Here is a 17,845-nt window from a genome sequence, read left to right on the forward strand (position 1 = left end):
ATCTATAACCATAAAATGAGGATGGGAAATTAGGCATTGCTGATTGGTGGGCACAGTGCTGGTTTGGTGGGCACAGTGCTGGTTTGGTGGGCACAGTGCTGGTTTGGTGGGCACAGCGCTGGTTTGGTGGGCACAGTGCTGGTTTGCATTTGACAGTGTTTACATTTTCTGACTACAACTGACTACACTGAGCTAGCCTATAATCGCACTGGTGCCTTTGATAATATAACTATAATGTGCAGAAAGATAACACTGAATTGTTTTTCTACTGACAAACCCAAAGTGTCCTAATTGCATTATATTGTATAAACAATTCTGTAGCATATTGTCCAGTATATGTTAGTCTAGCCATTTTGTTTTACCTGCCCCGATTACTACCCAAAACACTAGTTAAAAAGTATCAATGTAATGTGAATTGTTCTGATTTAATCTATGGTTCAAATTGAATGACAGTATGCAGCCCAAGGTGACACCCTCCCCCCCACATCTCCCAAAAATGATGGACTAGTGTTTTTGTTGAAATGTCTTTGTGTATGAATCATGTTCCAGCTCAATGTACAATGAAAGGAAGATCAGTTACGGTCTGAAATACATCAAATTTGGCAGCTGTGCAATCTCCTGTCACAAAATCTGACCTCACAAATACATTGGAAAAGTGTCACAAATACAGAAAGGAGAATAAACAGTCTGAAAGAGGGGTAGCGCGGAAGAGAAAAGGACGGATGAGAAGCTGACGGGTAGGTTCTGTCACATCAGCTCTTCATCCACAAAGCTGCAATCAAGGCACATTCTGTGTTTCTCAAAGAGTATTATTGAGGTTAAAAAGAAGGGGGTTCCTTCTAGTTCATGCCGTTAATGCGACACACTAAAAACTAGAAATTCTTTCACTTTTCTGATGCTGAATAGCAAGCTGATGATAATTTCTTTTTCTTTCCTGCTCAAATGCTTCACGGAGCTGCCATCTGTAATTGAGCTCCTTGTCTAGTCTTTTTTTTTTTTTGAGCTCTGAATTAAGCTGATGAGGAATAGGAGTGTGGATCCAGCCTGACCAGGCAGGAAGCCTTAGAAGCACAGAACCCATCACCCATCCCAATCCCCAGCTGTGCTGAGATTACACACATGCCAAGCAGCATCTCAAGGCATCAGTTATACACATAATGGGTGCCAATAGCTTTCAATAGCTTTTCTTTTCAAAACTGTTCAAAAAGTGTACTGATTATTTAACTCTTTCTTAGCTGTTGTATTCCAGCAATGTATTATCATATTTAACTTATCTATAGCATTCAAAATAGACTTTCAGAAAACATTATATCTGACACTAATTATGATCCTTATTATGGAAAAAATATCTAGAGCAAGTAACATGTATCATTGTATTGTGGAAAATGATGACTGATTGTATTATTGTCAATGCATCACAGTACTCTAAACTCTAAAGCATGTACATGGGCCTACAGTTACTCATCCTTTAGTTATACATTATGGGTCTGATTCATTAAGGAAAGGAAAGCAAAAAAAATGAGTTAACTGTGCACCTTGACAAAAACATGTTCTATTGGAAGGGATGTAAATTTAAAATGTGAGGACACATTTATAGTTAGGGTAGGGCATGTCCTAGAACAATTTTAAATTTTAGTGTACAAATACAGTTATCAAGTATTTGTGCGCTACATGAAAAAACAGACAGTATTTAATTTATGTACAAAATAATAAATTAATTTGCACCCCTTGCACTATAACATGGTTTTGTCCAGGAGAAAACATACTCATTTTTTGCCTTACTTTCCTTAGTGAATCAGGCCCTATCTGACTATCCTAAACCATTACTATACCACAGAGAGATATTTCTTAAAATGTATTGATTAATTGCAGTTTATATGGTTTCACTTCTTTAAGATTCCTATATAGGACAAAAAAAAAAGTAAAAACCAAAAATATTTATTAAGGGACTGCTGGGATAATTATATACATCATATATGTATCAAATATAACCACTGATATTGATTGCTGTGTGTGCAAACAAATCATTAACCAGTTTACAATGAAAAGACACTTTCAGCACCTCGGACAGCTCTAATGCAGGACAGTGCAAGTACTAACTTTCTAACTACTCTTTAGCTGTCTACTGTTTTCTAGTGGGAATGTAATCTGGATTTCCTGCAAGCTACATATTTCATTTTTAATATATCATGTTTGTATTTCCTTCTATGGTTATTTGGATTTGAAAGCTTTTAGGGTTTTTGTAATGTCAACAATAATAGGAACAGTATAGGTAAAATTATGTTTCCTTATGTCACTATGTTGAAGTGCATGATTTTATATAATCTGTGGCTTAATCTGTAATGTACAATGTTTCCCACACGTTTTACAGAACTATCACTTACTCTATTAGAGTCGATTCTTGTCCTAGAGGTATAGATTGGAGGTGGGATGTTGAAGGCCTGGGGGACCAGATACTCCTCTGCATCTATCATATCTTCCAGGTCTTCGTCATCAAGGAGGTTTTGGAAGAACTTGCTGTGATTGGGACTGGGGAGCTTCATCCGATCATCACCCTGAAGGACAAAAAAGATCTCAGATTTATTATGACTATTTATCTATCTATCTATGGAGATCATAAGTTTTGTTATTAAACTAAATTAAAATGTTACATTGATTTCAGCTGAATGAGATAATAAGGAAATGTTACCAATAAATGTTTCCCTTTAACTACATTCAAATACATGTGGGAAGAAAAATACATTAAGTATGTAAACATATCTGGGGATACTTCAGCGTAATACCAGGTAAGTTACCCAAAACTATAGTCATAATTAAAGGCCTGAACTTCATTATGTGATAACAACCAAATTCCCTTGCTAGTATACATACACACAGTTAAATTACTCTAATGCCAAAAATGTTTACAGTCTTGCACATCCCAATAGAAATACCTCCTATTACTCCAAAATAACAAGTTATCCCTTTATCTGAAAGAACAATTGCTCCTGGATTTCTAAATTTATGTACGGACACAAGGATCAAGGAAGACAGGGAATGCTACTGCACTACTATTGGCTAGCACAGTTAAAGCAAATACTGGAAATCTACAATTTATCATGGACATCTAATTTGGTGTTTCCTAGAATCCTCTGTATCAAATTATCTTCCCATTTCTGATCTATTACTGTTAAAAAGTAAACAATACCCCAACATCTTTCACTTTGCACAACAACACAAGATTCATAAAAACTCTGGGACCAACTGAAAGGCCAATTTTCCCTAAAATACATTCATAGCCTTTTAACCTTAATATGGAACAATCCACTATTTGCTCACAACTGACAAAATCTCTGCTTGGAAAAAACATGGAATGAATATATTTGCAGATCTTCTATCTATCTATCTATCTATCTATCTATCTATCTATCTCTATCTATCTATCTATCTATCGATCTATCAATCTATCTATCTGTCTATCTATCTATTTCATATCTATCTCATATCTATCTATTTATCTCATATCTGTCTATCTATCGCATATCTATCTAATATCTCTCTATCTCATATCTATCTATCCCATATCTATCTATCTATCTATCTATCTATCTATCTATCTATCTATCTATCTATCTCATATCTGTCTATCTATCTCATATTTATCTATCAATCTATCTTATATCTATCTATCGATATCACATATATCTATCATTCTATCTATCTATCTATCTATCTATCTATCTATCTAGGTATCTCATATCTATCAATCTATCTATCTCATATCTATCTATCTATCTATCTATCTATCTATCTATCTATCTATATCACATCTATCTATCTGTCTATCTATCTATCTATTTCATATCTATCTATTTATCTCATATCTGTCTATCTATATATCTATCTATCTCATATCTATCTAATATCTCTCTATCTCATATCTATCTATCTAATATCTGTCTATCTCATATTTATCTAATATCTATCTATCTATATCATATTTATCTATCTATCTATCTATCTATCTATATATCCATCTATCTATCTAATATCTATCTATCTCATATCTGTCTATCTCATATTTATCTAATATCTATCTATCTCATATCTATCTATCTATCTATCTATCTATCTATCTATCTATCTATCTATCTATCTATCTATCATCAGAACTCTACTATAACTCTATCTTTCTGTACTAAACACAGGGCTAATAAATACAATATTATTCCTATAAATATAAGCTTTCAGCTCAACACAAATAAAAAGGTTACACAAGTCCATCAGAATGCACCACGGAGCAGGATTAAGTAGCCCCAGGAAGATAGTCCTACAACACTGCATAATTTGATTTATTCCAGGGACATATTGACTGAATCAGAAAAGCTATGCATCAAATGACTATCAACATTACTGCTTCTCTTCTGCTTTATTTCTGCTTTTTTCTCTGTCTCCCTCTCTAACAGAATCAATTTCTGGACAACGTTTGCCAGGGTCTGGTGATTCTTTCTGTGAATTTTTGGGACTGTTACGTTCTGACATAAATATAAAAAGAGGCAGCTGAGCAGTTTCACCTTCAAACTTTGCACAGCACAGAGAAAATGATTTTAGCAGCCCTGCTCAGCCTCCACAGATCCTTTGTGGTTTACAGGAAATCTTTCATCAATAAGTTATATAATCTTATTTATGTGTAAATACAGCCCACTGTAGAGAATGGGTCTATCTGCTGTAAAAACTCAATTCCATATAGTTTTTTGTTTTAATTGCAAACAATCGTGGCAAGATTTGCAATTATTTCCTAGCCCACATTAATCCATCTTAATATGTGCTTACACTACACCCTGCCTGGAAAATAATGTGTGGTGGTTAAATAGCTAATGGTGCTGGGGATTCATTTTACTAAGCTTTAGGAATGACCTCTGAATTCACTCTGCAATCTGATATTTTTAGGCAAACCTTTCTCCTCTTTTTAGAAAAAAATATATCCTTCCAAACATGGATTCTACAGAATTCAAATGGTGTTACTTTACATGGAGATACACATATAAACACAGGCTAGAGTATGTTTTCATGCCCTACACAGAAGCAACCCCAACTTTTTCACTTTCTTTCTCAGGATATTTAATACAAAAAAAACAATTGCATAATCCAGGAGTTCACAGAAATGAATCTTTTAATCACGTTTATCTGAGGAAGTCAATTACATTTCTGGGCTCCCCACAAGGCCTTTGTTCCATGTGCCCCTTTAAGCACAAAGTCACCTGCATTAGGCTGGGGTGCTTTAGTAATTATGTTTTTCATCTCTAATACTAAGAGTGTGACACTGCAATCCATTATGATATCACAGTGTCACATTATCTTCCCCAGCGCACAATTACAGTAACTAAGGATCTCCGAGGACAATGGAGACATTCTAGTTCCTGGTAAAACCACGGTGACTACAATGGGAGAACAGACACAAACGTCTTAGAATAGGTACAATGGACCTGGATTATAGCAACAGAAGGATATAAATTAAACTGTCTGATAGGTATTGCAAGTCATTTGCACATTCATTCGCCTGCAGATCCTACTTGGGTTCTGTGCTAGCACATGAAGCTGAATTATATGTATTGTGCTTTTTTACCACAGGATGGTAAAAAACTAACATAAATCCTGGCATGATCCAACACTTCCATTGTAACAAAGTTTCTGTGTGGCCTCTTATTTTCCTTAGCTGCAACATTAGTTCTACTATAATTATTTGGAATAGTTTTTGAGGGGAGAACCTGCACAATATTAAAGTAAACTAAACAATGCACCTAAACAGCATTGTGAGTCATGTCCTACATATTATTCAGCTTTTTTTAATGACATAGTAATATGTAATATGTTAAGTCTAACCAAATAAACCTAAAATATTAATTTCTCTGCACCGCTCTTCAGATTAGTGCCCTGGGCAGTTCCCCCTCTTGCTCAGCCCTAGTTATGGTCCTTCATACATACTGTCATGTTGCCAGTCCCCCTGTTGTTCAGCTCGAGGAGTGTATATAGTATGATGTACCTGTATGACAAGGTATCTCTGGGGGTCTCTTGCCATCCTGGAGAATTCTGCAGCCAGTTCTTTAAATTTGGGGCGACTGTCAGCATCGATCATCCAACCTTGGAGAAGGAGGAGAAGAAGTGTAATAATGTCATTATTTCTCTGCATAAAGGCAGTATACATGAGCTGAAGTCAAATGTTCATAGATGTGAATACGAACTATAACTGGTCCCAAATACCTCCTTTATTTTACACATAAACAATTGCAAAATCAAGCTATGATTTGCTCAGTAGAAATAAACACATTAAACAGTGCTCTGCTAGAGAAGAATGACCCTGTTATGGTACACTTTGATGTCGAGAGGAACATTACTCCAGTTCCCTTCATCATATGACAGCTCTCTAGCTGAGGGTGGCAAGATTGAAGCGACAGAGGGTCTTCAGCTAATAGCAATAGGTTAAGGAAATTGAATTGTAAAACAACTTTAAATACTATACATGCCAGTCTCTATACATAATCATTTTGGTTGGGCTAGTACATATTGTGTGCAAATAAAATGTTGCATCCTTGAAAGATAGTGAATATAGTGAAAGATTAACACTTATTGTGTATTATCGTATAAAATATTATATTTGTTTGGAAAGAAAATACAATAAAAATAGAGTTTTGGTAGTTTGGTTAATATTTTGAACATGTACAGAACAGGTGCTATCTGGCTGGACAGACTGTGAGTAAATTTGCTAGTTGCTGAAAGTTATATAATGTATGTAATGTTATATTTCATCTATAAGCTTGTCTTGTGATTGACTGTAGCTTTCTTTTCTCTGCATTCAGGAATATATTATTATGTCTCATATTTCACAAACAATTAAATAGACATATTGTGCTTTTTGGATTTCTGTAGCAAATGCAGCAATATACACTGACACACAACAATTGCACAAATAAGCATGCCACAAATGCAAACACAATGCACTATAATGCACATGCCAGGTATATTAGTGCTATCAGGGACTGTAAGGCATTGTAGAGGAATATGTTGCCATCTCATATGGCAGCAAAAGAGGAAACAACCCAGGTAAAAATGTAAAAAGTGACAGCACCACTAGGATATCAAGAACAGGGTAAAGTCATTTTGCAATGTTTTTCTAGGCCTTCTGGCAGAGGAGAAGTTAGTTATGTGTGCCAAGGTGAAATACGTGTCTCTCTTCAGAACAAAGCATTACAGAAAACCATATATATCATGTCCCTGCCTCCCTCTTTCCCTTTCTCCCAAGCCCCCTGTTTACTGGTGCGTGTCCTTTCTGTGCTTACACTGAAAAGATAAAGTACTAAGCATTTCAAAGTATTTGCACTGTAGCTCACAGGGATTTAACTGTTGTGCACACAGCCTGCCTACTTATAGCTGTGCATTTTGGTATTAAGTAGAGAGTAATATTGTGTTCATTATTTTTTTTTATCTATAGGTTAATCTGCACTGCTATATTGTCAGGTGGGTTGACCATATTATACAAATTAAGCTGGATATCTTTTGGCAAGGACACCCCAGTTTTTCTACTCTAGTCAAAGTACTACAAAATAAGAAAAGAAAATAAATGTTAGAATAATAAAAAGAAGGTGAATATAGTAATTGCACCATTCTTAGAGCCACTGGCTTGTAAAGCTTTATTTATCATACAGCGAGCCCAGGGCACTCTTCAGAGGGGCGAACACAATGCCTTTATGGTGATTTTTTTTTTTATCATTTTAATTCTCATTTGTTTTGTGACTTGACTTTTATTAACACCCTATTTTCCTCTACAAAAGATGGAGAGGTGTTAGATGGAGGAACATGAGCAAATGGAGCGCACAATTATTCATTTTGGACATTCACTAACAATGAGGTTAGTAGAACCTTAAATCCAATAAATGGAAACACACTTCAGAGTGTGCATGTTTCCGGTTTGGATTTTTGCATCTAATATCAAGGATATCATATACATATATCATACACATGCAAAATAATAGTATTTAATAATGCTGACATACTGTACAGCCTAATTTGCCTCTGCATAATACCAAACATTTTAAAAGGAAACTCCTGTGCTATCTTGATATAAGAATTAGCTCTCAATATTGCTCAGGATCATACTAATTAACAATATACTATATTTCTGTAAAACAACCAATGTAATTTTATATTTCAGTCGGTTAGACAAATAAAGCACTTTGCTTCCAATAAATATAAAACACTATTTTGTTGTTGCAATTGTTTTCTGTAGAAGTAAATAAATATGCTGAAAGGGATCTGCTTGAGTCAGCAGGGGCATCGCTAGACTCTGTATTCTCGTCATGAACACACAATGGGCCCAAAGTCTCCTATTAATAACAGGCTCATTCATCTTCACAGGTTTGTGGTGCTGTTATGCAGTGGCCTTTCAGGATAAACCAGATAGGGAAAAGGGACGTCTCTCGGGGAGGGGGCGGCTAATCGCACTTAAATGAAGCCAGAAGCTCTAGGGAGATGTTGCTAGTAATGAGAAGAATGGACTGGAGAGACACACTTCATGAAATAAGTGACTCGCTGTTCTCTAATTACAATGTGGGATACATACGCATTATCTCCAAAGTGAATGTTTATATTGGATTACTGCACCACTGTATCATGAAGGCAGTAAGTGGCCAGGCAGGGCTAATAATTGGAAATGCACCATGTACTATGTTGGGCTACAATATATAACAAGTGAGGCACAATTAGTTAATTTGTGTTAAAGTTTGATGCATTTGTGTCTCTATTAAATGCACTACTAAGAATAAATACATATATTCTTGGTTTCTAAGGACTGTTAAGCTGGTAAAGATTGGTGTACCAAACTGATCATGTTGTTTAGAGTACAGTTGGCTTTTGTCTTCTATCAATGTGCTAATTAAATATAGCTATGAATCTTTTATCCTGGAATCCGTTAGCTAGAAAATAATACATTTCTACTGGCCACTGCTATGTCATATACATAGTGACAATCATAAAGTGTCTCCTCTTACAGCTACTGTAAGCAGCACTGGTAAACAATTAATGAGGCAGGGAATGCCAGGAACATAGTAGGGAGGCAAGCTTAATTGTTGAAATAATTCATTATGCTTTAGACATATGCTTCCAAATTATGAAAGAAAGTGTTATCTGGAATGCCCTATATCCCAAGCATTCTGGATAATAGATCCCAAACCTATACACACAATTCAGATGTTTAATGATACACTATGCCACTTTCAACACTATAAATGATCCCCTGAGTGTCAGATGTCAAATACAATTTATTGGTGTCCCAAAACCCTCGCATGCTGCCATTTAGAATACAAGCTGGAAGAAGTTAGAGAACACTACTAAACAGGGTGTACAAAGTGAAACAGTGGATAGTCAACTGGTGATCATAGTCACAAAGTACTGATGATGCCAAATCCCCATTTATATTGCATCAAGTTCTATAAAATAAAAATAGGAACATTGCAAAAAATATATTCCCAGTATTTACCAAACTACCATTACTGACTGACAAGTTGACTCTGTAATGTGATGGCCAGAATCAGGCTTCCATGAATATTAGCCTGACTCAGAAGCATTGTGGGTAAATATAACTGCAGAGGATGTTGTTTAAACCAATTAATTTGCCAAAAAAATAATATAACCACTTGACAGATGCTGCTTTGTTAGCACTCGATGATTCACAGAATAGAAAGTTAGTGGATAATATTTGAAATAAAAAAAATTGCTGCTCCGTTACATCTGGAGAGGCCGTCCATCTAGGTTGTTCTGTGCCCGCATGACTCTGTCAAAAAAAACTTGGGGGCTTGGGTTTATCTAATCTGACAAGATACCAAGAAGTCTGCATCCTCTCTCATCTAAGAGACCGGTCTCTCCCGGCCCTCCAAAAGCCCTGGGTAGATATGGAATGGGCTCTCTATAAGGTTTGCCCACTTGCAGACTTGATTTGTCTCCCCAAACACGTATTCTGGTCGTGCCCCGTACTTCAACCAATGTGGCAGGAAGTTTTTGACCTGGCTCGGACAGTCACCACCGTATCATTGACTCCAACTCTACTCATCGCCCTCTTTCTTTTATACACAGAACAACTGCCCACACATTTACCGATATGTCTGGGGACATATTTTAGTAGCTGCTAGAGCGGTTATAGCTCAATTTTAGAAACAGCCATCCTCTCCTACCCCATCCTCTCCTATCGTTAAGTGGATGCCGTGGCACGTATTTGTAACTGATGGCAAAGGTTCCATAATCATTCGCCACCCAGAAATACTTGGACCACCTACTTTTGATCCGAATGACCCATCTCTAGCTTCTATCTGAGCTCTTAGTACAATGGTTACCTCTACCCCCCTTCGGGGCATTGTAGATATGTGAATGCTCTGTGGTTAGATATACATTGTTATGTCTGCTCCCTACTGTTTAGAGATGCTCAGGCTTGGTTCCCAGAGAACCCAACACACCCAAACTTAGCAGATCCGAGTACCGAGCCAACTTGGTACTTTCGCGCACCCTTGGAATTGAAAGCAAGGCAATACGTCATTGTTACGTCGTCAGATCTTGCGAGCTTTGAATTCTATAAGTACCCCCTCCACGGTGATCCAGGGCCATTTCACAGAGGGACACAAAAGGGGTAGCACCGTTCTTGCCAGTTTCTAGTGCAGTTGGGCAGAGTCATAGGTAGAATAGAAAGAGGAGTGGTAGCAGTGTTCTTCTAAGTCTCCAGTGACATTCAGGAGAGCTCAATTGCTAATTGTCATTGCTGAAATAGAAATAATAGGTCTGGCAGGCTTGGCCTTCTAAATCTGCAGTCACATTGTACTGTATTACATAGGTAAAACACAAAGAGGAGAGCTCCATTGCTAATTGCACCACTTTTCTTTACTGCCACTGCTGTGTGGCAATGTTTCAATAGATGTGCTAGGAACTGCTATGTGTTTGAGTCATTGCTCTGTCGCTTAGCATCCAGCCAGGTCGCTGCAGTCTTTGTTTGAAAGTGTATGAAAATAATATTGTGACCTGTGAGGTGGTCAAAATTGACTGCAAAAGCAAGAATATGTGATTTTAGCAAAAAAAAAATAGGGATTTTAGAAATAAATCAGGATCCAAAACCAAAACACGCAAGGGCGGTTCTGCCAAAACCAAAACCAAAACACGCAAGGGCGGTTCTGCCAAAACCAAAACCAAAACACGAAGTTAATCCAGATTCAAAACCAAAAGCAAAACCAGAACACGGAGGTCAGTGAATATCTCTACTACTATTTACCCTTCCCTTATTTCCCTTTTTTTTTTATATTCACTAACTCTTTATTTTTTAAAGTTTAATAAAAATTATTCATGTTAAAATAAAAAAAAAACAAAACAAAACATTTTTTAATGGCAATTGTCACTTAAACAGTAACTATCTTCAAGACACCAAGGAGGCAGCCATTTTCTGAGTTGTGCCAATATTCAACAATAATGCCATTTACTAGGAAAAAGCTTACGTATCTGAGGCATGAGGCATTTCACCATACAATACATTGGCTATAGCCACAAACTTTGAAATGACATCATAGATGTACTTCTGTACCGCAAACCTCAATGATGCCACAGGATTGTCATGAAAAAAATGACTGCAATCTCATGAATGGCTGCAAAATGGCAAAACTAAGGCAACATTTTCCATTTAAAAAACTGTCTAGCCCTCTCTGATATCATTGGAATGTATTGACATATTTAATTCCATATTACAACGACATGTCTTTCGTCCTTATTCTCTGAATTAGCTGTCAAATAATATGATGGAGGAGTAGGAAGTGAGGTTCGTTAACACCTATTTTTTCCCACGCAAATTGAAATCACAGACTGAGCACTAATAACACAGACGCCAGTAAAAAAGATTACACATTAATAAAAAAATGAGAGCAAGCATGTGCTTCTAATCAATAACACTGCTTTAGTAGCTAATACATGTATAAGATGCGTTATCCAGAAACCAGTTACCCAGAAAGTTCAGAAAAAAAGAAAGATGAAAAAAGTCAATAATAGCTGGCGCTTATTAATAAAGTCATTATACAGAGATATGATGTATCTTTTATAATTACTGTACGGAGTACCGGTAAACCGGGCTCTCCTATGTGACTGTAGGATAAAATAGGAGTGGGTATATGTGAGAGAAACACTAGTAAACACACTCAAAGTTGTTTATATTTCTCCCAGATTCTTGTCCTATGTATTTTAAAATCCAAACGATTTTAGCATGGCGGTGGAAATATGTCTTTCTTCTTTATTAAGCATTAAAGTTGCTTTTTCAGGCACCTTAGTGAATGGAGAAGAGTGGGTGCACTAACTTATACTATATATAATACATAACAAATCAAATACAATATAGCTCTTTATAGTGTCTGTGCTACTGACATGATATATGTAAAATACTATATCTAAGTACTTGCTCCTGACATTAGACTTGTTATAACTTACACTTGACCATAACCATATAGACGTCAATGGTGCAGACAGGAGGCTGAGGAAGTCTTTCTCCTTTCTCCAGGAGATCAGGGATTTCCCGTGTTGGAATTCCGTCATAAGGCTTCCCACCAAAAGTCATCAACTCCCATATAGTTACTCCTAGAAGACATACAATCTATTACAGGGCATACTAAGATAATCTCATTACTAGAGTTTCTACAAGAACTTACTGCTCACCATTAATAACAAATATATTTACAATCGATAAACTAGTATTCATGGGCTCCTTTAACTCTCAATTCCCAGTTAGAGGATAAAGCTTCTCATAGACCAGGATATTATTAGTAACCTTAATATATATAGCTTAGATATATAATGCAGTGCTTTACAGATAATGCGTAATTGTTTACATCAGTCCCTGTCCCAGTGGAGTTTACAGCCCAGAGTCAGTTAACCTACCAGTATATTTTTTGGACTGTGGGAGGAAACAGGAGCACCCAAAGGAAACCCACACAAAGATGAAGGGAATATACAAGTGCACACAGATGGTGCGTTTGTTGGAACCGAAGCCATGGTCCGGTCGCTGTGCTGTCAGGATAGACACTCTAACCTCTGCTGAACCATTTTTACTACTGTAAAGTCCTCCATCTATGCAAGTACTTGCACCTATAGAAAGTCCCTCTTTAATTTTAAATCTACTTCTCCATCATGAAATTAACACTATGTTCTACTCCACGTTGTGCTGCCCAGCCGAGATGACCAGTCATGTGCCATGAAGACAAGATAGTGAACAGAACACTTGCCATAACTCCAGACATCGCTCTGATGGGTGAACTTCCTGTAGTGAATGCATTCCAAGGCCATCCACTTAACTGGCATCTGAATATAGAAAAAAAATAAGGTTATAGTAATTCTATGCAAACATTACTTTCTAGATACAGTAATCAACACACCATTGTGAAACAAGCTCCTTGCTCATGGTCTATGTGATATAGTGGAACCCAAGCTATTTTGCCTAGGGCTGGTGCTGGGGCTGGTCGAGAGGTTGCATGACGCCTGCATTTTTTTTTCTACCTTTGTAATCAGGACTGGAGCTGGGGTCAGTGGGGGTCACTTTTATGGAATCGTCAAAATCTATGCACCCTACTCTAAATAATTTAAGCCATAAATGGGGATAAACTAATCAATATTATAGGGAAAGATTTATTTAATTAACAGGAAAAAGCTAAATGAAGGTAGGACTTTTGCACAGTTTACATCTGGATATTTTACAGCCTCTTTGAAAACAAGGTGTCCTTTAAAGTGTGGAGGCAGCTCTGGAGAGCGGATAGGAGCCGTGCAAGTTGACGCACACTGGGAGGACCTTCGGGGAATAGCAGTGGGTGCGCTTTGTGAATAGCCTCCGGTGTTTCAAATTTTGTTATGATAGTTATAGGAATGCGTTCCCTGTTCATTAGTTCAGGGTTTAATGCTTCTGACTTATTTTTTCCTAGGTTTCCTTTCAAACCATACAGATCTCATGAAATTGTGTTTCATTTTTTCAGTCAATCGGCCAAAAGTATTTTCATTAACAGAGGATTGTTTTCTCTGACTACATATCACAGTGTCGCCCATTGAGAGATGAGATAGTTACAGCTCCTGGTCAGTATAAAGTGAGATGTTACAATGATATCTCACTATATATGACCTATTTAACATATATTTTTTAAATTGTCTTAATTTATTAATAAATGGTATTCTCACAATTATTGTACTGAATGTATGTGTTATTTTCAATGTGTACTATGAAAAAAAAAAGGAGTAGACTGCACACTATGAGTATAAGCTAAGACCATGAAAAAGGGAGCTATTGATAACTGCTTACTTTGCCCCCATCGGCATTGTATTCCTTTTCATCTCCTTCTAGTAGACGTGCCAATCCAAAATCTGTGATCTTCACATGGTTGGGAGACTTTACCAACACATTCCGGGCTGCAAGATCTCTGTGAACCAAGCGGCGTTCCTCCAGGTACATCATACCCTGCCATGCAAGGAAATATAAGGGAGTTGTTCAGACATCAGGGTGCAGCTACTCTACATGGGTAGCACCGAAGTGAGGCTGTAGAATATGTTCCAAGCACCTCATTTACATACAATGCTGATGGCAAGAGAGTTATACAAAAAAAAAGTTTTGCTTAAACAACTTAAGCATAAAATAGTTCCAGAGTTCTCCTCGCACACTCAAATTATTTAAGAATACAATGTTTTTCATATAGAGGAGAGATTGGCTGGAAGCCTCCCTTTCAAATAGAAGTGCATACCCAAAAATGTTTTGAATCTTGGGACAGCTTCGTTAAACGGTTATCAACTTCTTTAAAGGAACAAATTTGGGGGTGCTTTCATCAGACCATTTGGTATGAAAGCAGAATATTTTTGTAGGACCCTCTGATCTATGTATGATCTATATTTGATCTTTCTCCAATCTGGTACCCCGGCAAAACAAGATACAGCACACAAATTTACTGGACTTACTATATTGCCCTTGTTGTAACCCATAACCTTCAATGTTTAGAATTGAATACAATAGACTTGGCAAAATGATCTCAATTGTCCTTGACATAACAGTTTATAATCTGGATAGTTTAGGAACAGTATTATATAATATAATAATATTATAATATATCTTTTTTTTTTATAATAATCATGTTGTAACAGAAACAGAAATGATTGCACATCTTCACTCTGATATATTTTTTTATCCAATATTTTCACTCTGATTCTCCTGTACCTTTGTTAATTAATGATATTTCATCTGTTTCTTTGATGTATTTCATCTGTAATTGTTTGAACTTCTTCAATAATAAATAAATAGTTTAAAAATAGAATATCACTCACATCTAAATGACTTCAAAAAACATAGATGAGCATTTTAGGCTGCTGTCCAACACATCTAGGCAATAACCATTGACCGGCTAACTAAGTATCGAGTACTACCAATACTATGCATTTTGAGGAACCAGGTATGTCCTCTTCATCTGTCTCATGGCACTTAAAATATCATAGTCATTCATTGAGTATAGCCCACCATTGATGACATTGGGTTTGAGTCATTAAGGAGAGCAAGGCACAAAAAGTAGTAAATTTGCTCCTGGACAAACCATGTTACAATGCAAGGGGTGCAAATTAGTTTATTATTTTGCTCAGAAGAAAACCACTGGCTGTTTTTCATGTAGCACACAAATAAATGATAATTTTATTTTTACACTGAAATGTATAGTTGATCTAGGACATGCCCTGCCCCAAAAATAAATCTGTCCCCCACTCATACCGCCCCTTTCAATGCAACTTGGTTTTGCCAAGGTGCAAAGTTACTCCTTTTTTTTGGTTTTTCTCTCCTTAATAACTCAGCCCCATTGCATTCAAATTATGCAATTGTGGTTGTGTGTGTTTATTTCCACACACAAGCAATCAGCAAGCAAGTGGCTGCAAAGATACCATTGCTTTGCCAATGCTTTTATGCTGCACTCTTATAATGGCTCTGCATATATTTTTTGTTTTAACAAATAAAGAAAATTAATTGCATTCCTTGATCCTTAATTTGGATAGATAAGAGGTCTTGCTAGCCAGTACCGATGTTTGTCATTTTAGGTTTGTACCCATTGGTCATACTGGAACAAAAGAACCAAGCATATCAGGCACAATGGTGACAGTGCAAGAACAATGCTCTAGGACATCACAACCAAGAAAATGATTGGTTGCTATTTTATGCACCCAGTTGCCATAAGTGTCCTCCCCATTGTTTGCTACAGGACAGATAGTTACAAATACGACAATTTTTCAATGCCTTATGAAACAGATTGCTGACTATTTGGTTCTCCTTGTACAAGTTTTAAACTTGCCCTCTTTTGTCTGACTGTCCTATAGTACTCCTAGATATCAGTGTGTCTTTACTCTCCTTTTTAATTAATAAGATCTCATATGTATATTATTATAGTGATTTTTTTATTTAGCTGTGTATATCAACCTGTATTTCATGTTACTTTTGTCCCTACATTTTCTGAGGTGTATATGTGTGTGTTTTTATTTTCTCCATATGGTGGAGCACAGGTAATTGTACCTCCGTTTACAATAATCCTAAGTGCCCCCTTTGGCCGTTTGCTATGTTTAGAAGTATGCAGCTGTAAAACCCAAGTAAGTAAGTAATTGTCCTCTTCCTGCCAGTGAGTGTTCATTTAGCATAAACAGCCTCAATGCACAGAGTAAATTAATGGCACAGTCTCCCATGGCAAGCCTCCAATTCTTCTCTTCTCCCTATTAATATTGTACACTTGGATGTTAAGACTGTTAGACAAGATCCATGCTCTGTGTCGGTATCCAGAGCACATTCATTTTGTTGTGAGCTGTTTGCTATTAATGAACTATCCAGGTGTCTTGACAGATAAGCCAACAATACCTCAATACATGTCTCTGTTCTCCCCAAAGCATTTCTCAGCTCTGCAGATCCCAGACTTGTTCTATTACAGAGCCTGAAGTGTACACATTATCTAGTTACAGTAACATCCCACTTTACTAGAGACTTTCATCCCTCAGTCACTACTGTTATATCTGTGCTAGCTGCATCTATCTAAATGTATCCAGCATATCAATCTGTTATATTCATGGGTCACATGAGGTTAACGCAAAGCCCTGACTAATAGATGGCCAAGAGCTGCCGATATAACCCCAGTGGTAGAAATATAAACTGTCATCTGCCAGGGGCTGTCAGGCTGAGTTTATCATGGAAGTTGTGTGACTTTTAAACGAGTTACATGTATGAACTTGTTTCATAAAGAGGTGCATTTTACACGCAACTATTAGATGGCTCTGCTATTTACAATGTAACTTTGTTAATTACCAAATTACCATGGAATTTTATGATAAATTGGTTGTTTAACATGGTATTTTTGTACCTTTATTGATAAGTGGGAAAATAAAACATGCAAAACTACTAAATTAAATTGGAAATTCATTGTAATGTGGTCATTTACAATATTAATTCTGAACCATTTTTTTGGAAGGTTTACCATGATACGTCTTCATAAGGACTTGCTTCCTGCCTGCCCCCATTCTCCTCCTCACATTATGACACTGTCCCTGTTATACGTAGCCCTATTCTCACACAATCACACAAGATCAGCACACTCAACATTCCAGTGATCTCACAACTGAGGACATCCAGGAGAATACAATAAGGTGCTTTGACCCTAGTCCATCGCACCTTAAATTACTATTTCTTTAGTTCTCTTTACATAACTGTAGGAAGTAGAGGTGTTCAGGCTCGGTTTTCTGAAAACCGAGTCCACCCGAACTTAGGGGATTTGAGTAGGCTCGCGAGCCGGCTCGTTACTTTCGCTCGTCC

General features: G+C 36.8%; 1 protein-coding gene across 3 annotated transcripts in view; it reads right to left on the minus strand.

The window, feature by feature from the left end:
* The window catches only part of ERBB4 (erb-b2 receptor tyrosine kinase 4), a 634,946-nt gene that overhangs the window by 17,541 nt on the left and 599,560 nt on the right, over nucleotides 1-17,845 (minus strand). For all 3 annotated transcript variants that reach the window (XM_075180320.1, XM_075180321.1, XM_075180319.1), the window contains exons 21-25: nucleotides 14,333-14,488; nucleotides 13,272-13,347; nucleotides 12,481-12,627; nucleotides 6,023-6,120; nucleotides 2,385-2,555 (exon numbers count right to left, since the gene is read on the minus strand). In XM_075180320.1, coding sequence (XP_075036421.1) covers nucleotides 2,385-2,555; nucleotides 6,023-6,120; nucleotides 12,481-12,627; nucleotides 13,272-13,347; nucleotides 14,333-14,488 — 648 coding nt within the window. The remainder of the gene's footprint in view (nucleotides 1-2,384; nucleotides 2,556-6,022; nucleotides 6,121-12,480; nucleotides 12,628-13,271; nucleotides 13,348-14,332; nucleotides 14,489-17,845) is intronic.

The sequence above is a fragment of the Mixophyes fleayi genome, chromosome 7, assembly GCF_038048845.1.
Source record: "Mixophyes fleayi isolate aMixFle1 chromosome 7, aMixFle1.hap1, whole genome shotgun sequence".
Taxonomy (NCBI): domain Eukaryota; kingdom Metazoa; phylum Chordata; class Amphibia; order Anura; family Limnodynastidae; genus Mixophyes; species Mixophyes fleayi.